The 26921-nt window shown below is 47.6% G+C and overlaps 1 protein-coding gene across 2 annotated transcripts; it reads left to right on the forward strand.

Moving 5' to 3' along the window:
• The first annotated feature begins 1719 nt into the window (after window positions 1-1719).
• On the forward strand, window positions 1720-25486 carry arap3 (ArfGAP with RhoGAP domain, ankyrin repeat and PH domain 3). 2 transcript variants are annotated; one of them, XM_062393523.1, is made up of 36 exons: window positions 1727-1873; window positions 1962-2676; window positions 4143-4352; window positions 5009-5971; window positions 6524-6564; window positions 6642-6718; window positions 6889-6956; window positions 8023-8223; window positions 9880-9949; window positions 10091-10211; window positions 10552-10736; window positions 10924-11030; window positions 11766-11965; window positions 12473-12558; window positions 13392-13574; window positions 13656-13794; window positions 14049-14153; window positions 14373-14544; window positions 14637-14739; window positions 14958-15156; window positions 15244-15307; window positions 16099-16262; window positions 19811-20023; window positions 20729-20834; window positions 20909-21056; window positions 21137-21205; window positions 21274-21348; window positions 22362-22479; window positions 22732-22860; window positions 23003-23139; window positions 23339-23421; window positions 23530-23565; window positions 23730-23793; window positions 23905-24042; window positions 24429-24467; window positions 24553-25486. In XM_062393523.1, exons 3-36 carry the CDS (start codon window positions 4279-4281, stop codon window positions 25057-25059), a joined length of 5184 nt encoding a protein of 1727 aa, XP_062249507.1. In that variant the 5' UTR covers window positions 1727-1873; window positions 1962-2676; window positions 4143-4278; the 3' UTR covers window positions 25060-25486. The 2 variants fall into 2 exon arrangements, with proteins under 2 accessions (XP_062249508.1, XP_062249507.1); XM_062393524.1 differs by lacking the exon at window positions 24429-24467 and having other exon boundaries at window positions 1720-2676; window positions 24498-24730.
• The last annotated feature ends 1435 nt before the right edge of the window (window positions 25487-26921 follow it).

The raw sequence follows: 26921 nt of genomic DNA on the forward strand, positions 1-26921 counted from the left end.
GTGAGGTTTTCACCACAGAGTCCGCTTGTTTGGACCAGGTCAGGTCATCTGTGATGAACACACCGAGGAACTTGAACTCGGAGACTCTCTCCACTACAGCTCCATCAATGTGTAACGGACCGTGCCCCCCCCCCCCCTCTGCAGCTTCCTGAAGTCCACGATCATCTCCTTGGTCTTGCAGACATTGACAGACAGGTTGTTCTCTTGGCACCATGTCTCCAAGCCTGACCTCATCTCTGTAGGCGGTCTCGTCGTTGTTGGAGATGAGACCCAGGACGGTGGTGTCCTCTGCCATCTTCAGGATGATGTTTGAACCGTGTGTTGCCACACAGTCCTGTGTGTACAGGGAGTACAGGAGGGGGCTGAGCACGCAGCCCTGAGGGGCCCCGGTGCTCAGGGTCAGTGAGGAGGAGGTGTTGTTACCGATTCTCACCACCTGGGGGCTGCTCGTCAGGAAGTCCAAGATCCAGTTACACAGGGGGGTTTTAAGACCCAGGCTCCTGAGCTTGGGGACGAGTTTGGCCGGCACAATTGTACTACTCACATGACAACATACTAAACACGTGACAACATACTACTCACATGATAACAAACTAGACATGTGACAACACACTACACACATGACAACATACTACACACGACAACATCCTATCACGTAACAACATACTACTAACCTGACAACACACGTAACAACATACTACTCACATGACAACATACTACACACGTAAAAACATACTACTCACATGACAACATACTAAACACGTGACAACATACTACTCACATGATAACAAACTAGACATGTGACAACACACTACACACATGACAACATACTACACACGACAACATCCTATCACGTAACAACATACTACTAACATGACAACACACGTAACAACATACTACTCACATGACAACATACTACACACGTAAAAACATACTACTCACATGACAACATACTACACACGGGACAACATACTACATACATGATAACAAACTACACACGTGACAACATACTACACACATGACAACGTACTACTCATGTGACAACAAAATACACACATGTGACAACATACTACAGACGTAACAACAAACAACTCACATGACAATATACTACACATGTGACAACATACTTACCAAGTGACAACAAACTACATACATGTGACAACATACTACACACGTAACAACGAACTACACAGATGATAACAAACTACACATGTGACAACATACTACAGACATGACAACATACTACACACATGTTACAACATTCTACACACATGACAACATAATTCAATTAAGGAGAGAGGAAAGATTTGTGGACACTGGACTTCAAAGTAAGAGTTTATCTATTTAATTACATTCATTTAATTATACAAATTATTTTTATATAATATTAAGTTAAAGTGATATGTACATATATTTGATTAATTTCATAATAGTTTGTCCTTTGTTACTAATGAATCATCAGATTATATTTGTCTTTATTGATTTAGTTGCATATCAATATTATGAGTTGATCATTTATACATTTACACGATGCAGTTTTATGACATTGTGACATATTACTCACTTGATTTGTTCATCTATATTTTGTTTTGCTGATGGGATAATGGATGTGGACTTTATTTTGGAAAAATAACCAGAAAAGCTTTTTATTTTGAAATGTCCGGGCGGAAGCTGGCGCAGTGACCATTGTTTTGCCTTGATTCTGTTTCACAGCAGAGTTTGTTCCCGCAGCTGAGACCAGAGACCAGGACAGAGACCAGAGACCAGGACAGTGACCAGAGGACAGTACCAGAGACCAGGTCACAATCCTTCAGAGACCAGAGACCAGGACAGAGGACAGTACCAGAGGACAGTACCAGAGACCAGAGACCAGGTCACAATCCTTCAGAGATCAGAGACCAGAGACCAGAGACCAGGACAGAGGACAGTACCAGAGGACAGTACCAGAGACCAGAGACCAGGACAGAATCCTTCAGAGACCAGAGACCAGGACAGAGACCAGAGACCAGGACAGTGACCAGAGGACAGTACCAGAGACCAGGTCACAATCCTTCAGAGACCAGAGACCAGGACAGAGGACAGTACCAGAGGACAGTACCAGAGACCAGAGACCAGGTCACAATCCTTCAGAGATCAGAGACCAGAGACCAGAGACCAGGACAGAGGACAGTACCAGAGGACAGTACCAGAGACCAGAGACCAGGACAGAATCCTTCAGAGACCAGAGACCAGGACAGAGACCAGAGACCAGAGACCAGGACAGAGGACAGAGACCAGAGACCAGAGACCAGAGACCAGGACACAATCCTTCAGAGACCAGAGGACAGAGGACAGAGACCAGAGACCAGAGACCAGAGACAAGGACACAATCCTTCAGAGACCAGAGACCAGGACAGAGACCAGAGCCAGAAACCAGAGACCAGGACACAGGACTTCAGAGACCAGAGACCAGGACACAGGACTACAGAGACCAGAGACCCGAGGACAGAGACTTTAAGGTGTGTTGTGGGGATACAGGACATGGTCTGATGTGCGTCCTGCAGGAAGGAGCTCGTCCTCAGTCTTCTGGTTTTGTGGATTTCTGAGTGAATTGTCCTGGACTCGGATCCCGTTTGGGTTCAGGACTCTTCTGGGTCTTTGAGCAGCTTCAAGCCGTCGGTTTGAATCCTGATAAAGGTGAGTGTGTGCTGGTGATGAAGATGATGATGATGGTAATGATGATGATGATGATGATGATGATGATGAGGTTGATGGTGAAGAAGATGTTGATGGTGAAGAAGATGATGATGATGATGAGGATGATGAAGATGATATGTAGAGGTAGAGTTTTGATTCAGTTTCAGTGTGATGACATCACAGTGTGTGTGTGTGTGTGTGTGTGTGTGTGTGTGTGTTCCTGAACAGTAACAGGAAGCCGGAACGACGGTCCTCCTCTTCCTCTTCCTCTTCCTCTTCCTCTGAGACAAACAGCTGTGATGTAATCATCATCCACTTCACTTCAGGAAGTGGATCAGTGACCTTCCACCTAAGTCCCGCCCTCTGAAAGTCAACAATTTTAATCAGGCCAATAAGTTCTGAATGTTCGTCAGAAGAATCTGATTCCAGATTGGGGTCAAGGGCAAAAGGTCAAAGGTCAAGGTTCAAAGGCCACTGTGACTTTACTCAGTTCATCCTGTAGTTTAGATAAAAACACTTAAATTAATCTGGACAGAGACGGCGCTGTGTGTGTTTGTGTATGTGTGTGTCTGTGTGTGTGTGTGTGTGCGCGTGGTAAACTGAGATATCAGCTGTTGTTTGTTGACCAGCGTCATCATGTGACTTTTTCCTGCACCATGTCCTTCCTGTCCACTGTTGTGTCCTCAGAGGACGGACGTGTCTCACACCTTCATATTACCCAGAGTTCCCTGCAGTGACTCAGTGTGTGGTTCAGGAACAATCGAGCGTCTGTTCATCGCTAAAAAGCCTGTTGTTCCCCCCCCCCCTCTATTTGTCTTCCTATCACGCCTCGTCTTTCTGTCTGTCTTTCTCTGGAGGACTTTGTCTTGTTCCTCTTGTTCCTCTTGTTCTCTTTACTCTGAGTTTGTTCTCAATGAGGCAGAGAAACAGTTTATAATCATGTGTGTGTGTGTGTGGGGGGGGGGGGGGGGTGGAAGTAGGATGGGAGTGTCTGTTTCCTGCTCGCCACTTCCTGCCTCCATGAAAACGTGTGTGATCCTTCAGAGACAATGAGATTTGTCCAGAGACATTCACAGACAGACAGAGGACAGAGGACAGTCAGCGTCGGTCTGAGGGGACGGAGGCTGATCTCTGATCAGAGCAGAATATTGATTTGACTGGTTTTATATGAAGCAACTGTCAACAAAACATGGACAACGGGAAGCTAGTGTGACTCACTTCCTCCATGTGTATGAGTGTGTGTGTGTGTGTGTGTGTGAGTGTGTGTAGGTGTGTGTGTTAGTGTGTTTGTGAGTAGCTGTGTGTGGGTGTGTGTGAGTAACTGTGTGTGTATGTGTGTGTGAGTGTGTGTGTGTGAGTAACTGTGTTTGTGTGTGTGAGTAACTGTGTGTGTGTGTTTGTGTGTGTGAGTAACTGTGTGTGTGTGTTTGTGTGTGTGTTAACGGCTGCATCCCATTTGTCTCCAGGCTCCTGACGCTGTGTGACTCTGGTTGTGGGTTCTAGTCTCATGGTTGTGGCCCCCCCCCAGATGGACAGCTGGTAGGGCAGCGATGGCGGCAGAGTGTCCTGGACGTGGAGGAGACGCCTTCAGATCCAGACTCCATGTCGGTGGTCATGGCCTCGTTGGACAGAGACACACCGGTTGAGACGCTTCTGGCAGCGATCCATCTGGAGAGGTCAGGACGGGGGGGTTCAGCACGAAGCTCCGCCCTCTCACAGTGTGACGGCCATGACCCACAAAACCAAATGTTTATTTTTATTTTATTTTATTGTCCAGGACACGTATGAAAGCCCATTTCCACCACTTTGATGAAGAAAATATAAATCTGTATCTCATTTTATGACTTAGTAACTCATATTAATAAGATATTATAATAATGAGATACTAAGTCATAACAATGAGTCCTGAATGCAGCTTCAACTATTAAATTAAACTTCTTTTATTCCACTTTAAAGGTTTTAAGTCTCTTCAGCTGCTGATGTCACTGTCCTGCTCTGTTCTGATTGGCCAGCTGGTCAGCTGTAACCATGGTTGTAGTAATGGTAACAATGGTTTCGGTTCTGACACACCAACTGGAGCTAAACTGCATGTTGACATGTTGACATGTTGACATGTTGACATGTAATGTGTTTACGTTTTGCTGTGGGACGGGAGAACAGGAGTCGTTAGTAACTCAATAAAACTTTTATAAAAGCTGCGACACTGAAGTAAAGAGAAAAGCAGAGAAGTCGTTGACACGATGGATTTCATTGTGTTGTTGTAACGTCCCTGATTCTGATCTGATCTCAGTGTTTATGTTTATTAATCCACAAAAGGTTCTTGTCCCTGCAGGTACCTGGACACGTTCCGTCGAGCGGCTCTGCTGCTGGCCAGAGACTTCACACACCTGGACCATGACGCCCTGGTCAGTCTGGGTGTGACCGCCACTGGACACAGGAAGAGAATCCTACGCTTGGTCTCTCACATTCAGAGGACAGAGGTTCAACGAGCCAATCAGAAAGCTGATCTCCCCCGTGACCGCTGTCAGTCTGTGACAGACGTGTCTTCGGCCCGAGGTCGTGACGCTGCATCTCGCCGTCCGTCCACAGGACCTGTTTGCTTTGAGGGCTACAGGAACAGTTCGGCTCCCGACCTCGCCGCCATGTTGACCAACTCAGAATCCAGCGGCAGCAGAGCTTCGGTGAAGCCGGTTCCAAAACCCAGGACAGTCTTCAACCGCCGCAGGACTGCCCCCGTCCACTTCTGTCCCACACCAGAGCCTGCACCGCCCCCACCCAGGAGACTCTCCCAGGACTCCATATGTTTCACTGTGGTAGAGGGTTTGCCCTCAGGGGACGCACCCCCACCCCCGGCCGGCAACCTGTCGACCTCTGATCTCAACCTCAAGTCGACCACGCCCACGAGAAGACTGAGCCCGGTGGAGAGGATGAGGCCCAGAAGAAGTTTGTCTCTTTCAGATTCTGGAGGAATGTTGCCTCCAGTTCCCTTAAGGCTGAACCGGGCAGCCCCCCCCTCAGTATTCCAGGAGTCACTGTCATCTTCGTCTTCTTCACCTGTTCAAACGCAGCAGAACCAGACTTTGTCCTCAGCGACATCCAGAGCTGCTAGTGATGGCAGCGGACTCTGTGGATCCTCAACTTCCAGCTCAGCCAGAGGACTTGGGATGGAGATGGTCTCTAATGAGATCTACTGCGGCACTTTGCCTGGATCTACTGCCCCCAGTGGTGGGAGGACTTGCAACAGCCATCAGTCGGCTCCTCCGACTCCACCGAGACAAACTTCTGAGAGGAACAGGTATGTGGTTGTGGTGGACGTGTGTCCACATCAGGGTCCATGCCTTTCTTCACTGTGCTTGATGCAGTGCGGGTGCTCTAAAGGAAGGGGCGTGGCCACTGTTGTAAAACTATCCACTGTCAGAAAAACGGACAAAGTTCAGTTTGTGGCGTCAGAACCTGAAATGTTCATTTGTGAAGATGTCGTCTTCACCCTCCACATAATTAATGATAGGACAGGTGTTAACCACCAATATGTCCACCAGAGGGCAGCTTCTGACAAGAACAGACTCAGGGTGTCAAAGGTCAGAGTTCAAACCGGAGGCAGCATGGTAGACGTCCTATTGGCTGCACTGAATTCATGATGGACACTCAATTCTAATCTGTTAGCTTTCATAGAAACAAACATGTACGAAATTAATAACGGATTATGGGCAGAGGGCTCCATCTGGATCCAAATCATAAATGATACTTAAGATCTTCCCAGTCTGGATGGTAACACACAGTTTAATCCAGTGGAACCAGTTGTCTCTTTATTAAATGTGTTTGTTTGTGTGTGTGTGTGCGTTTTCAGTGGCAGCACTTTGAGTAACAACTCTTCAGGATCAGCCAGAGGTGAGTGGGACAGTCAACTCAGCGTTAAGGTTAATTGAAGGTGAAGCAGCTGACTCTCTTCTGTTGAACTGTGACAGCGTCCACAGACGACCCCGAGGAGGAGATCAGCCCGTACTGTGAGACCGTCTTCCAGACCAGAAGAAACCTGTGTGAGGTGAGAAAACTGCTTCCGTCTTCCTCTCCTGTCCCTCATCGGACAGATAATAAGAATCTAAAGCCACAGAAATTCAACCTTCACATGCTGCACTGTTGTTGTGATCACATTTTTTTGGGGATAAGCTTATGTTCAATGTGTCCCCTTAATATTTCATCTTACATATCCAGAGTGACAGAAGTCGTCTGGAAGGAAAAGAGATGAGGAGGGATGAGAGTAAACATGCAGAGGATCACGGGTAAGTCAGAAGCCATGTTAGAGAGACTGAGAGAAGAGAAGTATCTTCATGCTTCTCTCCGGTCTTTGTCTCAATTCAATACAAACTCACAAGAATATAGAAGTGTATGATCAGCATATGACTCTGCAGTGTGGACCGTACGTTGTACACACAACGTACCACAGCGCCTACAAAGTACAAGTTAATCCGACGACTGAATTTCTTAAAGGTCTGCAGATCTCCATCGGTTTGTCCACTGGTTCAACACCAGCAGTTGAAGTGCGTAAAGAGAGGAGAAGTAACTCTCCTGTATGCACCCCCCCCCCCCCCACACACACACACACCCACACAGTGACTGGAGGGGAAGTCCAGAAACTGCTGTGTCACATGAAAGAGGGCAAGAAGCACAAAGTGTCCACGTCACTGAAGCGATGACAAACAGAACGAATGAAACAAACAATAAAAACAACTAAAACAACTGAGAGAAGCCCCCCCCCCCCCCAATAACATAATTTTATAGATGATCTATCTTGTGTCGACGCCTTGTTGGAATTACTATAATTTCTTTATCAGTAACTTTTTGAACAACAAACTCGACTAACAGTTAGAACTTTGGTCACTGTAATTGTGATTTTCATTTTCATACTGTTTCATCCTGGTGCTGATGATATGTTTGATATGTTCTGTTATCAGTGGATCTTCTCTCTCAGACTTGAATCTTATTTTATTCTCAGTGTTTCTGAAAGTGAAGCTGAACGACAACATTATGAATTTATGAATCTTGTTTCTGAGCAGCTTTAATGAACTGAAAATGAGCTGCACCGTCTCAAAACATGTGATACCAACAGTTTGAGTTTCAGAACCAAACGTTTACATTCATTTAAAAAAATACAATTACTTTATTTAATGTGAACATAATTCCTCCTCACAAATTATCACAACTGTTTCACGAAGTAAAGATTTCCAGGATTCTTATGATAAAAGAGTTTCAGGATCAAACCTCTGACTGTTTAATGTGGATCTCATTGGCTCTCAGGATGTGATGTCATATGTTGTGTATCAATAAAGTTTTCATGTGTACCTTCAGGTGGGAGAAGTTGTCTCAGGCCCTTCACTCCGCAGACTCTCAGGGTTACAGTACTGTGGGAGAGCCTCCACCCCCCCTCCACCTCTTCCCATCAGAGACGGACGAGGACCTGACCATCTCGCCCTACGCCAGCTACACCTCCCTGTCCGAAAGAGCCCCGCCCATCATCAGCGGCTGGCTGGACAAGCTTTCTCCACAGGGGTGCGATGATCAGCTGTGGGATGTGGTTCAGCAGTATTCATTGGTTCTGTGGTTATCATCGGTCCTAGAGTAGTTTCCTGGTCTTCAGGGAGGCTGTCGGGGAGACTGAAGTTTGCCTTGAGAAGGTTCTGAATGTTCTTCATGGATTCAAACTATCTCAGGTTGCTTCCAGCTGTTTGAAGAGCAGGGCTCCTGTGGCTCTTTCAAAATTCTTAAATTAACATAATGTCAAGGTCTTAAATTGTCTTAATTGTCTGAAACTCACCAGAAATCTTCTGCAAAGTATTACATTTGCAGACAGTAAATTTAAGTTCTGACCCCAAAAACATCTTCAAAATGTGAGTCCTGAGACACTGTTATGATTTTAATGGCAGAACACCATGGGTGTTTATTTCTTCTACACTGAATGTTTAGTATTAATGTGAGCTGAGCACGACACAGCGCCATACATCCCCAGTCTTTCAAGTCAGTGGTCATTTTGGGAACTGCAGTGAGCGTTGCTACCTTGGCTCTTCTGGGGTCTCATTCAGAACCGATGCACACGCACAAAGCCTGAAACGTGCAGACGCCACTTCTCACACGTTGGGATTTATAAAAACAAACCTGATGGGAAAACTCTGACTCGTGCGTGAGAACGTTTTGCAGACGTGAGGTGATGAACTGAAGCAGATTATTGATCCAATTCATCATTAACATTAAAACCAACATCTCAGTTCTGCTCACGCAACATATCTGCTCCACACAAGCCTTTTAATTAATAAATATATAAAACAACTCAAAGCAAATTACGTTCAGATTCCATTTAACAGCGAGTCATTCACAGTTTTAATAATATCTTCTCACACTGTGCGTGTATCATCAGATCACTGCAGTGAACGTGAGGCGCACAGAGCACAGTGGAGATCACTTATAAGAAATGAAGAATCTTTCTAAAGAACATCCCAGAGGAGCTGAGGATCCACTGATGTGAGGGAATCGATCCGATGCTCTAAATAAATAAATACTGCTGTGACAGTGGAGCAGGGTTCTGTGATGTGTGATCTCACACATTGTGTTATCCACACATTGTGTTATCCACACATTGTGTTATCCACAGCAGCAGCAGAGAGTCAGTGCGTTTTCTTTATTAGTGACTTATTAATGAAGTCGCTCTTCACCTCCACCTCACTAACAGACACCTCTACGTCAGCGTTAGAAAGTTTCACTTCCTCTTCTCATCGCTTGATGCCGTGACTCCGTCAGGACTCACGGTGGAAGCCCATTGGTCAGCAGCATCATTTGATATTCGTGCCGTGCTTTGCATTGACCATTTATGGTTGGAGGTGGGCGTGTGGAGGGCGGAGTTAGAGGCAGATCCACGTGCAAACCTTTCCAGGTGGACTGTGATCTATTCCAGCTTTAGCACGTACTTACACTTTGAGTATGAATCCTACACACTGTTTTATAGACGAGACCCCGGGTCAGTAGCCTGTGTTTACTGCTGCCCGCTGTGGTGAGTGTCTCTTCTGTGGTGGTGAGGTTTATGTAAAGGAAAAGTGAAAAGACATAATATTCATGTGATCAATGAAGCTTTATCAGCAGACAACAAACAGCCTCATAAACTAATATCTCTGCTCCGCCCTGCAGAACAACTGATAGTGTGTTTGGACTTTTCAGGAACTATGTTTTCCAGAAACGCTTCGTGAAGTTTGATGGAAAAAACTTCATGTACTTCGGCAGCGAGAAGGTACGAAGAAGAGTACACCTGTACTCCTGTTTACCTGTGTGTATATGTATTTGTATAAAACACCTGTTTAGGTGTGATGATGAAATGTTCAGATCATATTTTAGATTTTTCTGAACAATTTCATCTGTCTCTCTGTTTCAGGACATTTACCCTAAAGGAGTGATCCCATTGGCTGCCATCCAGATGACCCGCCCAGCCAAAGACAGTAAATTTGAGATCATCACGAGTCCTAGGATTTTTGTTTTCAGGGCTGAAAATGAAGGTGAGTTCCAGTTCGGGACCCACAGCCGGACTCTACCGCTCCCGTTTGAAGGGACCTTTGAAATATGCGTCTGAAGGGGGCGGAGCCGAAACTAAGACACAGCTGTTGATTAAATCAACATCACAGATATATTTATAGACTATTTGTGATTTTAATGTATATTTTATTTAATATTTTGTTAACATGAACTGAAGATGAAACATTTTCCTTTATTTAAAGCTTAATGTGTTTAGATCAACAAGCTGTTAGTTCTTAAAGGTTTTTACAGACGCCACACATCGGTTACACATCTTCACACGACTCTGGTGACATCACTGGACTGTGTGACAATCTGTCGTAGTGTTGAGGCGTCGCTGGATCTCCACGCTGCAGGAACACGTCAGAGACCAGCAGGTGTTCGGGAGGCGCCATTTCGGTCCCGGATCTCACTGTCAGAAACATGGTGTCCTGGAACTGAAGGGAACCAAGTCCAAAGTATACACCGCCATTAACACGGATCAGATCTGGATTCACAAGAGCGAGCAGGTGGGAAACACGTGCTGATCAGTGACTGTAGATAAAGATGGTTGACATGTCGGATATGAACGCTGCCATCTTGTGGTGAGGACGATGTGTAATGGAGCCGTGGCATCGAGAGCCCAACCAAATCCCCTCTCATCCAATCACGAGTCAGTCAGAGACGTCACTCACAACATCTGTCTTGTGTCTGCAGTGTTTCTGTCACGGAATTGGAATGACGGTGATTGACGCTCGAGGAGCGACCATCAGAGACGGGAAGCACAAGAGCTTTGACCTCATCACGCCGTATAAGATGTTCAGGTACAACGAGTCGTGAACCTTTTATCAGACTTTATTCTAACATCTACAACATCTTCGTTTCTAGAAACACTCGACCCGTCAAAATAAAAGCTTGTATACAAATATGTAGGATTCATGTTCCAGGTTGAATCCTATTCATTTCTCTCGTGTTATAAAACCAACATCCTGGTCTAAATCTGATGAGTCATCCTCCACTCAGGGACCTAAACTCACAGAAAGCTTTACTGGATTTTTAAATTCCTCTCTTATAAATTCTGACGGTGAGCGGCCGGCGCTCCAGAAGCTACAAGGTCCCGTTGAACGGTTAAATCCAGATGTGTAGATGAAGGTGAGACGTCCTCGAGAGCAGAGACCAGGCTGTCATCATGATGTCCCGTTGAGCCACAGGGGGCGCTGATGCTCATGCAGAGCTATAGGCTGATCTGAACAACCAATCAACATCCACACCAGATTCTCCATAGCTTCAGGTTTTCATTAGAAACACGTAAATATGAGGAATCAAACATTTTATATCTGACTGTGTCCCAGTGTATTCGTCAGGTATTTTGTGATCTTTAGTTTCCAGCCACGTAGATAAAACTGAAACTCTGGCGCCCTCTGCCAGGTTGGCGTAGGTCACTGCACCAGAAAAATCATGGCGCAGCTGAAACATCAGATCAGCAAAAATCTGAATCTGTATTAACACAAGGTTCTGCACAAAGTGCTGTCGCTGTGACCTCTGATCTGCCTCCGCAGCTTCACGGCAGAGTCGGACCGGGACAAGCGGGACTGGATGGAGGCGCTGCAGGAGGCCATCGCTGAGACTCTGTCGGATTACGAGGTGGCCGAGAAGATCTGGTCCAACCGATCCAACCGGACCTGTGCCGACTGCAAGGCCCTGAACCCGGACTGGGCCTCCATCAACCTGTGTGTGGTCATCTGCAAGAACTGTGCAGGTCGGAGCTTTGCCCAAACACTTCCTGTTTTCTCCTGTTACGACTTCACCAAGCACTGATTAAGATGATAGATATAATATATATATAATAAAGATAGATATATGGTTCTATAACCGGCCTCCCCTCTGAGCCATGATGTCAGCAACTGCTTTTCAACCAATAGATCACATCATTAGAAACCCATCTATTTTATTACATAATTGATTATTGATTTATTTGATTAGTGAACAAATTTCACGGCAACCACATAGCAGCCAGTGGATGAAGCCTTAGCTACCACAGGTGAATTCTAACCACAATATTCATTCATGCCTCTCCACATGTAAATATGAAAAACAAAAGCGTTGATGTACAAACCAGTTTCCATGGATCAAACTTATTTACTCAACATGTCATGGACAAGTGTCTGAGACATGTGGGGACGCGTCACACGAGACGTCTGCAGGACGTCCACCTGGTGAACTGGTGTTAATGCTCAACCTGTCTCTCTGTCTCTCAATGTCTCAGGGCAGCACCGAGGTCTGGGGACGATGGTCTCTAAAGTTCAGAGTCTGAAGCTGGACATCAGCATCTGGAGCAACCAGATTGTCCAGGTGAGAGCCGAGCCAGGTGGTCCACCTATACCATTCAATCAATAAGTTAATGAATCAAATCCATAAAGTTCCCTCTGTCCCAGGCCCTGAACTCAGAGCAGGATTCTGGGTCATCAGGTGACCTGCTCCAGGTTCAGTTCTCAGAGCAGGATTCTGGGTCATCAGGTGACTCAACCTGAGCAGCTGACCTGCTCCAGGTTCAGTTGGAGATAAGAGATCAAACAGTATTAAGCTCCGCCCACTGACCAATCACCTCCTCTGAACCATGACATCATGTTCTTAGACGATCTGTGGAGTGAGGCTGAGCGGTGACCGGTCGGATGAGCCTCCAGCGGGTCGGGACTCGAACCGACTCCGCGGAGATTACAGATGTTCTTCATTACAGATGTTCTTCATTACAGATGTGCATCATTACAGATGTTCATCATTACAGATGTTCATCATTACAGATGTTCTTCATTACAGATGTTCATCATTACAGATGTTCTTCATTACAGATGTTCTTCGTTACAGATGTTCTTCATTACAGATGTTCTTCATTACAGATGTTCTTCATTACAGATGTTCATCATTACAGATGTTCTTCATTACAGATGTGCATCATTACAGATGTTCATCATTACAGATGTTCATCATTACAGATGTTCTTCATTACAGATGTTCATCGTTACAGATGTTCTTCATTACAGATGTTCTTCATTACAGATGTTCTTCATTACAGATGTTCATCATTACAGATGTTCTTCATTACAGATGTGCATCATTACAGATGTTCATCATTACAGATGTTCATCATTACAGATGTTCTTCATTACAGATGTTCTTCATTACAGATGTTCATCATGCTGGGGAACGACCGGGCCAATGAGTTCTGGGCAGCTCGTCTTTCCAAGTGGGAGGAGCTGGAGTGTGACTCCTCCCTCGAACAGAGGAGAGAGTTCATCACTCAGAAATACAGAGAAGGACGATTCCGGCGCCAGCACCCGGCGTTCAGCCGCCAGGAGGAGCTGCTCAAGGTCGGCAGGACGCCATCGCGTGTGTGACATCACTACCTGCTCATGTGTCGGCCTCATTTAAAACACCTTGTTGTTTTCTAGGTCTTGTGTTCGGCCGTCTCTGAACAGACGCTTCTGAAAACTGTCACTCAGATTTTCTTGGAGGCGGAGTCAGCTTGTCTTGCCAATGACTCGGACTGCGGCCAACAGCACCACCTGCTGGATCACTTCACCACGTCAGGTCTCTGGTGCTCTGAAGCCGTGTTTAGACATTTACACAATTAACCTGGTCACAGAAACACAAAGCGAACTTTGTGGGTTCATGTGAATCTATATACAAGTATGTTTATAGATTCACATGAACATACATATTGGTATTTGAATAATATTAAGAAAGTCAGCTGTTGCTTGTTCAGGTGTATACTTTTTGTAATCTCAAGAGGGCAGTCTCATGACTGTGTGTTTTTGTGTGTATGTGTGTGTGTCTGTGCTCAGATCCCAGTGTGTATGATGAGATCATGCAGCCTGTTCTTCACTCTGGTTACCTTTTCAAATCCGGCTCCGTCAACAGAGGAACCCTGTCGAGAAAAACTCGAGAAGGTTGGTGTGTGTCTGTGTGTGTGTGTGTGTGCTTATGTGTATCTGTGTGTGTGTGTATCTGTGTGTGTGTATCTGTGTGTGTGTGTGTGTGTGCTTATGTGTATCTGTGTGTGTGTGTGTATCTTTGTGTGTGTGAAGCTGAGACACTGACATCTGATCATAATCTTGAACTGGTGTTTCCTGGAGGAAACTTTGCTCTAACGATCTGGTCCGGTTCAGACTTCCAGAAGTTCTGGTGCTCGGTGGACCGCTCGCTGCTCCTGTACGAGTCGGAGCGATCAGCTGATCCCTGCCTGCAGATCAATGTTAAAGACATCGTGTGTGTGGGCGTCGGCCGCCCGGACTCATACAACAACAACAACAACAACAACAACAACGGGTTCATGGACCGGTACAGACTCTTCTTCTGGTTCCTTTTAAACTCACACAGAACGAGGAGCTTCAGCTTGAAACAGTCTGAATGTCCCCCCCCCCCCCCCCCAGGTTCCGCTACACCTTCGAGTTGTGTCTGACTTCGGAGAAGCTCGTCCTCTTCGGGCTGGAGACGGCCGGCGCTCTGCACAGCTGGACCCGAGCCATCGGGAAGGTCTCTGAGCTACACAAACATTTAGACAGTTTGTTCATTTTACATAAACAAATATTTAAATCAAAGTTTTTCTCATAAAATTGAAATATTATGACACATTTAAAGGTATAAATATTGGAATATCCTAAATTTGTTCTTGAGGTCGTTCTCCAGTTGTCCTGTTGGTTCTGGGTTCTGAAGCTTGAGGTGTTCTTCTTCTCACTGCTCGTCTCCACCAGGCGGCCACTCCCCTCAGCTGTCACTGTCTGCTGACTCGGGAGTTTGAGCGCATCGGCCTGCTGCGCTACCGGGCCATGTTGGACCCTCAGCAGTGGAAGGAAGCGTACTTCGTCCTGCAGAAGTCAAACCTCTTCATCTGTCCCCTTACTGACGGAGCGGCTGAGGACATCATCAACCTGAACCGCCTGCAGGAGCTCAGTCAGTGTCCTGGTTCTGGTTCTGGATCTGTTCTCCATGTTCACACTGGGTAGGACTGATTCAAACGGTTTGTGTTTGTTTTTGAAGGTATAACCTCTGAGAAGGAGAACCACGAGAGGAAAGACATCCTGGTGCTGGTGGAGAAAGGAAGGTGAGAGGACGTCATGGACCAGAGGAATTATGTTTCAGGTTGTCTGTTCGGTTCCTGGAATATGATATCGGAAAAACGCCTCGAGGGAGAGGTGGTCACAAACATTCACTTGGACTCAAGAAGGGGTCAAAGGTCACTCTCTTGAAGACGAGTGGTGAAGACCTGGTGCTGGACATCCTGCGCTTTTAAAAGATATTTCATGACAATTATGAGACAAATCATCTTTTCAGTACTTATTACCCGAGACCCTTCAGGATTTAGCTGTTGAGGCTTTAGGGTCTCAACTGGAAGGCAAATCAAAACATCCAGAATGTTTTGAAACAGGTTATAAACGGATGAGAAGTTACTGAACCTGAACATATGAAACTGCACTGTCAAATAAATTTAGAATTTTTTTACCAAACCAAATTACAATGAGTAGACTGTTCAAAATGTAAATACTTGGATAAATCATTTTAAAGATCTTTATAGAAAATTCAGGCTCGAGAGCAAATTTCAGCAAAACCGAAAAATCTCGAAAAAATATTTTGATTGTAATTGTACTTTGGAAACCCATTTGAATTTCATCCCAATAAAACCTATTGAATAGAATTGATTCTTTCAAACTTGGTCTGCACTCGGACTCACTGATTAACTGGTGGTCAAAGGTCAGAGGTCACAGTGACCTTTTGTGAATTTGGAAATAGAAAATATGGACATATTCGAGATGCACTGCACTGGTTGGCGGAGACGGTGATTCTAGTTCCTCTGGATTTAGTTTGTTTTCCTTCATGGTCTGGTCTCCTCCTCAGGACTCTGCACCTTCAGGGCGTCGGCCGCACCGACTTCTCTCTGTGGTCCTCGGACATCCAGCGAGCGGCCGGCGGCACCGGCAACACTCTGAGGGAGCAGCAGCTGAGCAGGAACGACATCCCCATCATCGTGGACAGCTGCATGGCCTTCATCACCCAGTACGGTGAGGAAGAGGAGCGGCGCTCACAAACTTCTGAGGATCTGCTGAAATCTCCTGGTCCCGAGTCAGATCCTGGTCCAGAGTCAGATCCTGGTCCAGAGTCAGATCCTGGTCCAGAGTCAGAATCCTGGTCCAGAGTCAGATCCTGATCCAGAGTCAGAATCCTGGTCCAGAGTCAGATCCTGGTCCAGAGTCAGAATCCTGGTCCAGAGTCAGATCCTGGTCCCAAGTCCTGATCCAGAGTCAGAATCCTGGTCCAGAGTCAGATCCTGGTCCAGAGTCAGATTCTGGTCCAGAGTCAGAATCCTGGTCCAGAGTCAGATCCTGGTCCAGAGTCAGATCCTGGTCCCAAGTCCTGATCCAGAGTCAGAATCCTGGTCCAGAGTCAGATCCTGGTCCCTAGTCAGATCCTGATCCAGAGTCAGAATCCTGGTCCAGAGTCAGATCCTGGTCCAGAGTCAGATCCTGGTCCCAAGTCCTGATCCAGAGTCAGAATCCTGGTCCAGTGTCAGATCCTGGTCCAGAGTCAGATCCTGGTCCAGAGTCAGATCCTGGTCCCAAGTCCTGATCCAGAGTCAGATCCTGATCCAGAGTCAGAATCCTGGTCCAGAGTCAGATCCTGGTCCAGAGTCAGATCCTGGTCCCAAGTCCTGATCCAGAGTCAGAATCCTGGTCCAGAGTCAGATCCTGGTCCCCAGTCAGATCCTGATCCAGAGTCAGAATCCTGGTCCAGAGTCAGATCCTGGTCCAGAGTCAGATCCTGGTCCCAAGTCCTGATCCAGAGTCAGAATCCTGGTCCAGTGTCAGATCCTGGTCCAGAGTCAGATCCTGGTCCAGAGTCAGATCCTGGTCCCAAGTCCTGATCCAGAGTCAGAATCCTGGTCCAGTGTCAGATCCTGGTCCAGGGTCAGATCCTGGTCCAGAGTCAGATCCTGGTCCCAAGTCCTGATCCAGAGTCAGAATCCTGGTCCAGAGTCAGATCCTGGTCCCCAGTCAGATCCTGATCCAGAGTCAGAATCCTGGTCCAGAGTCAGATCCTGGTCCAGAGTCAGATCCTGGTCCCAAGTCCTGATCCAGAGTCAGAATCCTGGTCCAGAGTCAGATCCTGGTCCAGAGTCAGATCCTGGTCCAGAGTCAGATTCTGATCCAGAGTCAGAATCCTGGTCCAGAGTCAGATCCTGGTCCAGAGTCAGATCCTGGTCCCAAGTCCTGATCCAGAGTCAGAATCCTGGTCCAGAGTCAGATCCTGGTCCAGAGTCAGATCCTGGTCCCAAGTCCTGATCCAGAGTCAGAATCCTGGTCCAGAGTCAGATCCTGGTCCAGAGTCAGATCCTGGTCCCCAGTCAGATCCTGATCCAGAGTCAGAATCCTGGTCCATAGTCAGATCCTGGTCCAGAGTCAGATCCTGGTCCCAAGTCCTGATCCAGAGTCAGAATCCTGGTCCAGTGTCAGATCCTGGTCCAGAGTCAGATCCTGGTCCAGAGTCAGATCCTGGTCCCAAGTCCTGATCCAGAGTCAGAATCCTGGTCCAGTGTCAGATCCTGGTCCAGAGTCAGATCCTGGTCCAGAGTCAGATCCTGGTCCCAAGTCCTGATCCAGAGTCAGAATCCTGGTCCAGTGTCAGATCCTGGTCCAGAGTCAGAATCCTGGTCCAGAGTCAGATCCTGGTCCAGAGTCAGATCCTGGTCCAGAGTCAGATTCTGATCCAGAGTCAGATCCTGGTCCAGAGTCAGATCCTGGTCCAGAGTCAGAATCCTTGTCCAGAGTCAGATCCTGATCCAGAGTCAGAATCCTGGTCCAGAGTCAGATCCTGATCCAGAGTCAGAATCCTGGTCCAGAGTCAGATCCTGGTCCAGAGTCAGAATCCTGGTCCAGAGTCAGATCCTGGTCCCAAGTCCTGATCCAGAGTCAGAATCCTGGTCCAGAGTCAGATCCTGGTCCAGAGTCAGAATCCTGGTCCAGAGTCAGATCCTGGTCCAGAGTCAGATCCTGGTCCCAAGTCCTGATCCAGAGTCAGAATCCTGGTCCAGAGTCAGATCCTGGTCCCCAATCAGATCCTGATCCAGAGTCAGAATCCTGGTCCAGAGTCAGATCCTGGTCCAGAGTCAGAATCCTGGTCCAGAGTCAGATCCTGATCCAGAGTCAGAATCCTGGTCCAGAGTCAGATCCTGGTCCAGAGTCAGATTCTGATCCAGAGTCAGAATCCTGGTCCAGAGTCAGATCCTGGTCCAGAGTCAGATCCTGGTCCCAAGTCCTGATCCAGAGTCAGAATCCTGGTCCAGTGTCAGATCCTGGTCCAGAGTCAGATCCTGGTCCAGAGTCAGATCCTGATCCAGAGTCAGAATCCTGGTCCAGAGTCAGATCCTGGTCCAGAGTCAGAATCCTGGTCCAGAGTCAGATCCTGGTCCCAAGTCCTGATCCAGAGTCAGAATCCTGGTCCAGAGTCAGATCCTGGTCCAGAGTCAGAATCCTGGTCCAGAGTCAGATCCTGGTCCAGAGTCAGATCCTGGTCCCAAGTCCTGATCCAGAGTCAGAATCCTGGTCCAGTGTCAGATCCTGGTCCAGAGTCAGATCCTGGTCCAGAGTCAGATCCTGATCCAGAGTCAGAATCCTGGTCCAGAGTCAGATCCTGGTCCAGAGTCAGAATCCTGGTCCAGAGTCAGATCCTGGTCCAGAGTCAGATCCTGGTCCCAAGTCCTGATCCAGAGTCAGAATCCTGGTCCAGTGTCAGATCCTGGTCCAGAGTCAGATCCTGGTCCAGAGTCAGATCCTGGTCCCAAGTCCTGATCCAGAGTCAGAATCCTGGTCCAGTGTCAGATCCTGGTCCAGAGTCAGATCCTGGTCCAGAGTCAGATCCTGGTCCCAAGTCCTGATCCAGAGTCAGAATCCTGGTCCAGAGTCAGATCCTGGTCCCCAGTCAGATCCTGATCCAGAGTCAGAATCCTGGTCCAGAGTCAGATCCTGGTCCAGAGTCAGATCCTGGTCCCAAGTCCTGATCCAGAGTCAGAATCCTGGTCCAGTGTCAGATCCTGGTCCAGAGTCAGATCCTGGTCCAGAGTCAGATCCTGGTCCCAAGTCCTGATCCAGAGTCAGAATCCTGGTCCAGAGTCAGATCCTGGTCCCCAGTCAGATCCTGATCCAGAGTCAGAATCCTGGTCCAGAGTCAGATCCTGGTCCCAAGTCCTGATCCAGAGTCAGAATCCTGGTCCAGTGTCAGATCCTGGTCCAGAGACAGATCCTGGTCCAGAGTCAGATCCTGGTCCCAAGTCCTGATCCAGAGTCAGAATCCTGGTCCAGTGTCAGATCCTGGTCCAGAGTCAGATCCTGGTCCAGAGTCAGATCCTGGTCCCAAGTCCTGATCCAGAGTCAGAATCCTGGTCCAGTGTCAGATCCTGGTCCAGAGTCAGATCCTGGTCCAGAGTCAGATCCTGTCTGTTATCTCAGAGTGCAAATAAGAATCATGATGGTCTAATCAGATGTTCTGGAGAGAACTCAAAGCAGCTTCTTCTTTTCTCAGAGCTCAACTTCATTGTCTTTCTCATTTTGTTCAGGTCTGGGCCACGAGGGCATCTACAGGAAGAACGGGGCCAAGTCCAGAATTAAACTGCTGATGGACGAGTTTCGTAAAGACGCTCGAAACGTCAAACTGCGGATCGGAGACCACTTCATTGAGGACGTGACTGACGTCCTTAAGAGGTTCTTCAGGGAGATTGATGACCCGGTCTTCATGGCCGACCTGTTTCCACTATGGCAGGAGGCTTCCAGTGAGTCCTGTCAGGGTCCAGGTTTAGAGGTCATGGTCTGTCCCAAGGACGCACTCTGGTGGACTTGTCTCTCAAATGTGATACCTTGATTTTAGACACCATGGCCTGTAAAACCAGATCTGAACGATGTTGGTCCTGATACGTAAGACCGTCCCACTGGAGCTCCATCAGGGTGTCCTCTAACAAACTGACGTCCTGTGAACGATCTGAGATATTCAATTAATCCTAGATGAATCTATCCATCAGGTCTGAAGCAGAGTGAGATGTTACTGTCCTCTTCTGACCCTGAGAGTCAAACCTCCTCAGTCTCTCAGCCTCATCGCCCCCCCCCCCCCCCCCCCCATAGCTTTCTGCAAACGTTTCAATGTTCTGTTACTGATGTGAGAGGTTGAGGACTCGTTCACACCTGGTTTGTTTCAGACTCCTCAGTTTAGTCTGACCCCAGACATCAGGTGTGAAAGGTTACTCAGACCACCCCCTTCATCATCTTCTCCATATGTCAGATTAAATTCCAAATTCCATGTCAGATCTATGGAACCAACTCGTGGTTCAGACTGAGTGGAAACGAGCTGCAGCCCGAATATCAAACTGTTCCTACGATCCAACCTGTTGCATCTTTAAATACTGAGTCTCTATTGTTGAAAAGTATATACACTATTTAAAACCGACTCTATGAGCTAAATCCAATTGAATGTTGATCTCCAGAAATCCCTCAGAAGAGTCAGAGGTTGGACCGTTACAAAGAGATCATCGCGAGTCTCCCTCGGGTCAACAGGACGACTCTGGCTGCGCTCATCAGTCACCTGTTCAGGTGAGCTGCCCGGACCCACACAGCAGCAGATGGATCAGGGCTGAAGTAGCAGCGCTTGTCTTTGTCCCCCTCAGGGTGCAGAAGTGTGCCGACCTGAACCAGATGTGCACCAAGAACCTGTCGCTGCTGTTTGCTCCCAGTCTGTTTCAGACCGATGGGAAAGGAGAACACGTGGTCAAGATCGTAGAAGATCTGATAGACAACTTCTTGTACGTCTTCGATGTGAGTACAGCTGCTATGTAATGTTGCTCGCTCTTCCTCTGAGTCGTTAAACCCACTGAGGAGGTTTGTGTTGGTTCCAGATCGATGAGGAGCATCAGACTCAGATCGAACTGGAAATCAGCCTCATAACCTCCTGGAAGGACACGCAGGTAAGAACCAATCAGTGCTTAATGGACGAAGAGTCACAGATCAGGTCCTCATACGTGTTTATGTGCAGCTGTCTCAGGCTGGAGATCTGATCATCGAAGTTTATCTGGAGATGAAGATACCAGACTGCTGCATCACGCTTAAAGTGAGTTTCTACCACTCTCAAGATGTTTTCAGACCTGAACTAAACCACAGACATGTTCCTGACATACTCCTGACATGCACCTGACATGCTCCTGACATGCTCCTGACATGTTCCTGACTTGTTCCTGACATGCTCCTGACATGTTTCTGACACGTACTTGACATGTTCCTGACATGCTCCTGACATGCTCCTGACATGCTCCTGACATGTTCCTGACATGCTCCTGACATGCACCTGACATGCTCCTGACATGTTCCTGACATGTTCCTGACATGCTCCTGACATGTTCCTGACATGTTCCTGACATGCTCCTGATAGGTTCCTGACATGCTCCTGATATGTTCCTGACATGTTACTGACATGTTCCTGACATGCTCCTGACATGTTCCTGACATGTTCCTGACATGCTCCTGACATGTTCCTGACATGTTCCTGACATGTTCCTGACATGCTCCTGACATGTTTCTGAAACGTACTTGACATGTTCCTGACATGCTCCTGACATGTTCCTGACATGTTCCTGACATGCTCCTGATAGGTTCCTGACATGCTCCTGATATGTTCCTGACATGTTACTGACATGTTCCTGACATGCTCCTGACATGTTCCTGACATGTTCCTGACATGCTCCTGACATGTTCCTGACATGTTCCTGACATGTTCCTGACATGCTCCTGACATGTTTCTGACACGTACTTGACATGTTCCTGACATGCTCCTGACATGCTCCTGACATGTTCCTGACTTGTTCCTGACATGCTCCTGACATGTTCCTGACATGTTACTGACATGTTCCTGACATGCTCCTGACATGCACCTGACATGCTCCTGACATGTTCCTGACATGCTCCTGACATGCACCTGACATGCTCCTGACATGTTCCTGACATGTTCCTGACATGTTCCTGACGTGTGGATGAGTTTTCGAGCCTGTGACGGACATGACACTGTGTCTGTGTGTGAACAGCTGGTCCTCGGGTCATGTTCAGGTGTTTGACCTCTGTCCTCTGCAGGTGTCTCCCACCATGTGTGCTGAGGAGCTGACCAATCAGGTTCTGTACATGAGGAACGTCCCCCCCGGAGACAAAGACATCTGGATGACATTTGAGGCCATCGAAGACGGACAGTTGGGTGAGACAACATGTTACACCCTCTCTCTCTCTCTCTCTCTCTCTCTCTCTCTCTCTCTCTCTCTCTCTATGTCTCTCTCAATCTCTCTCTCTCTCCCCTTTTCTCTCTCTCTCTCTTCCTCTCTCTCTCTCTCTCTCTCAGAGCAACAATCAGTCCATCTGTCCCAGTTTCACTCCCCCAAAGGAATCACCCTGTGCCCCCCCACACACACACTAAACGTCTCTCTGATACACCTTTCTCTCTCTCTGTCAGAGCGTCCATTACATCCTAAAGAGAAAGTCCTGGAACAGGCCCTGCAGTGGTGCAAGATGGCCGACCCGAGCTCCGCCTACCTGGTGGTGAAGAAAGTTCCTAAAGGAGACGGCATCGACATCCTCACCTGTCTGTCCACATTCTGTCCACATTCTGTCCATTCAGTATTGATCCAGAAAAAGCAGAAAAAAAAATTCTGATGATTGTCCAGACGCCAGATTTTTACTTGACATTGTTGAAATTCAATTTATCTGTCTCTCTGTCTGTTCAGCCTATAAGAGTGAGATTATGAAGATCGGTCTGTTGAGGTGTCGTGAGGAACCTCCAAAGCTTCTTCAGGGTAACAAGTTCCAGGAGAGAACATTTCAGATCAAGGAGCAAAAACTGCTGTTACTCAAAGACAAGAAGGTAAAGAGTCACCAGGCTTCTGTCAGAACCTGAACCTCAGACTAGAGACCAGGGTTCTGTCAGAACCTGAACCTCAGACTAGAGACCAGGGTTCTGTCAGAACCTGAACCTCAGACCAGAGACCAGGGTTCTGTTAGAACCTGAACCTCAGACTAGAGACCAGTCCTGTTTCTCCTGACTGCTGTGTGTCGTTGTTCAGAGCATCAAACCAGAGAAGGAGTGGTCTCTGAAGTCCATGAAGATCTACATCGGTATCCGCAGGAAACTAAAATCTCCAACCAGGTGAGAAGAACTTCAGGGTTCAGCCTGAGGAACCAACACTTCAGTTAAATGACATTAATTCATAAAGTAGCAGATAACTGATCATTAACGACCTGTTTTCACCTGCAGGTGGGGTCTCACTGTGATGTCACACAAACACCAGCTGTAAGTATCAACTGTTTATAAAGACCGTTGATCCATTCTGTGACATCACGTGTTTCCATCAATGAAGTCATCACAGTGAAAACCATCTGTCATCATGATGTCACAGTGTGACTTGTTTGTGACCTCAGTCATGTGACCCGTGCTTCCTGCTTCTCGTGTCTCAGGTTCCTGAGCTGCAGCAGCGAGGCCGACCTGTGGGACTGGGTCACCGGCTTCCTCAAGGCTCAGGTCGGTGTCTCTCTGATCCAGGATCAGATCTCCTGGTCAGACTGAAGTGGACTGAGTTCTCCCCACCAATCAGACTGAGTGTGTGGAGCTAACTGTTTGGTTCTTTTGCAGAACGATGGCCCCGGTCCTCCGATGCTGAGGCGTCACTCCTCATCAGATATCTGCAAACAGAAGTTCGGTACGATGCCGCTCGTCCCCATCAGAGGAGACGAGAGCAACAGCAGCATGCTGTCGGCCAATCAGACGCTGGTGAGACCCACGGCTTCATGCCTCCGTGTGACAGCCAGCAGAAGGCCGTTAGCTTTACGTCCGTCCCGTTTTCCTGTGAACGCGATATCTCAACAATGTTTTGAGGGAATTTCAATCTTAAAGTGTAGCGGGGGTGCACCTGGTTTGAAAGGTTATGTAGCCTTGTCAGTGGTGTGGCCGATACTTACCCATCATGGTGATGTGGGTTAGCATGTGACAGAGCATGAAAACATTTTACATTTTTAAGATTATTAAAATTATCGACATTAAGTTACAGTAACTTAAATCTTTTCTCTGGATGATGTTTGACTCGGGACATATTCCAGATGTGAAATAAAATGTCTCTCCCGTCATTCATCACACTTTCTGTTTCCTTTTCCCTTTAGAGGAAGTTGCATGACAGAAGAACTCTCTCCATGTACTTTGTGAGTATTTTGTACTTTGTGTGGAATCAGGGGGGAGACATGAAGCTGCAGGACTCACATCTCCAGTGTCTCCCGGTATCTTCAGCCCATGAAGGTGCAGCAGGACTCGTTTGATAAGCGTCCAGAGACTCCTGACCTCCCTGAGCCGCTCTACGAAGAGGTCGGAGACTTTGGCCTGCAGGTCCTAAAGTCTCTGGAGACCAGCTTCCTGTCCAATAGTGCTGCAGAGACCCAGGAGGTCCTGGATCACCCTCGTCTCAGACTAGTCCCCCTGGAGACCAGACAGGACCATGTGATCGTCCCCGACCCGGTCCGGACGGACAGTGGCTCTGTGGAGACTCTGGTGCACGGCAGCAGCAGTGGAGGGGGGGGTGGTCATGGAGAAGCAGACTGCAGCTCTCGAGAATCGAACGCCCCCCAGCAGCCGGCGGTGAGGAGGAGGCCACCGCTGCAGGGAGTCTGTACTCCGTCACAGGAACTACTGCTGCAGGAGCTGTCGTCTGCCTTCATCAAGAAGACCGAGGACGAAGACGAGGAAGAAGAGGAGGAGGAGGAGGAGGAGGAAGAGGAGGAGAGGCCGTATGATGTCTGATATACAGACTGAAGAGGTTCTAATGCAGCAGAGCAGAATCTATCAGGTTATAGGTTATATATGGGGGGGGGGGGTCTCAGTGAAAGGGAGACAGGAGGACAAAAGTCATCTGTCTCTGAGGGACATGTTTCAGATTCATACACATGCTGATAATGGATTCATTAACTCTCCAGTGAAACATAGGTCACATGTTTGATTCCCCATATTTACGTGTGTCTATTACAAACAAGGAGCTAGGGAGAATCTGTTGTGGATGTTGATCAGTAAATGTTGCAGTAAAATATTTAACTGGTTCCATTGGTTTCACTGGTGACACTGTACAGCTATTTAGAACCCCCCCCCCTCCCCTTGTGCAACACGATTTATTACAGAAGTGACTGAACTGCTGTTCCTAGTAAAATGATAAATAAAAGGCTGGTGATGTCTATCTCTTACTGCCTCTTTTTGTTCTTATCATTTCAAGTTTAACTCTCAACCTTTCAAATTGTGACAGGCTGCAATGCTCAGAGTGAACAGCAGGAGGCAGCAGACACTAATGGTTTACCACAGACCCTCTGCAGCTGTGCCCCCCCCCCCCACACCCACCATGTGTTCATGGAGTCAAATCGTGACTGAAACAGAAAAACAGCATTGACGCCATCATGGAATCAAAGTTCCTGCAAAGAAAATTTTAATTTACATTTAGAAACTTTCATTAAAGGATTTGAGAGTGAAATCGAGATTCAGAAGAAAGGTTTCCACGGTGTCATCTCAAGACTTGGATGGTCCTGTGAAGACAGGAGGACCTGGTCATGTCCTCTGCAGGCACCTGTAGCTCAGCGGAGCAGAGAGAAACAGAGCCGGCGGCTGATGGAGCCAAAACAAAGAGGATGGATTTCTGAGTGAAGACTAAACCTTCCTAAATCAGTTAGTCCTGGGCCCGTCCTCTAATCTGCTCATCCGGCCTTTGAAGCGTGCAGCTCGGGGGGGGGGGATGCGGATCGTCCCTCTCTTAAGTGACAAAATGCCCCGAGGAGACGCACAGACACACACAGCTGGACGAGGTAGAAACACTCCTGACTTTGTCCTGGTGAGAGGACAGATGCTCTCTGTCGGACCAGACCACCTCAGTCGAGTTCAACACAAGTCCAAGACCAGATGTGTCTGTTCTTAGACCTGAACTCCAGAGACCGGCTGCACATTTAGATCTGGACTTTCTCTGGAGTTCGTCTCTCACACATGAAGCTTCTAGGTTGTTCACAGAAGCATCAGATCCTCCTCATGGTTCAGGTGAGAGGTGGAGCAGCCGGGTGCAGCAGACACACACAGGAAGTGACCTGGTACCTCTGCTGCAGAGGTCATGTGACCATGTTTACATCACCTGACACGTTGTCAGCTCTGATCACCACGAACTCTCTTCACATCTTCATCTGTGTCTTCTTCGTGTGTGTCAGCTCCTCTTCACCAGAGACATTGATTTTAGTTTCTTCATGTTTGTGTGCCCCCCCCCCCCCCCCCACCTCACTGATTCAGACATTTGCATTCAGGCGTCCAGCCCGTCCCATGATGTCCTCTCTGCAGAGTTCACACTGCAGCGCTCACTGAGCAGCCTCCGTCTTTCTCATGTGCTTTTCCTGCTGAATGTCTGTTTTCATACTCAAGCCTGCACGTGTTCCTGAAATGTTCTGGAAGTTCTGTCTGTCAGTTGCTCCAGAACAGTTGCCTCTGAAACTTTTCCTGGATGAATCTAAACATATCAGGATGAAGAGGAGGAGCCGTACACGTAGAAGACGAAGACGTCGACTCGGAAACATGAGGAGATTCCAGATCTTCTGGTGATGAGGGCCGACGCCGCTGTGGATGAGCTGTAAACAACAACACTG

The sequence above is a fragment of the Platichthys flesus genome, chromosome 8 (genome assembly GCF_949316205.1).
Source record: "Platichthys flesus chromosome 8, fPlaFle2.1, whole genome shotgun sequence".
Classification (NCBI taxonomy): Eukaryota; Metazoa; Chordata; class Actinopteri; order Pleuronectiformes; family Pleuronectidae; genus Platichthys; species Platichthys flesus.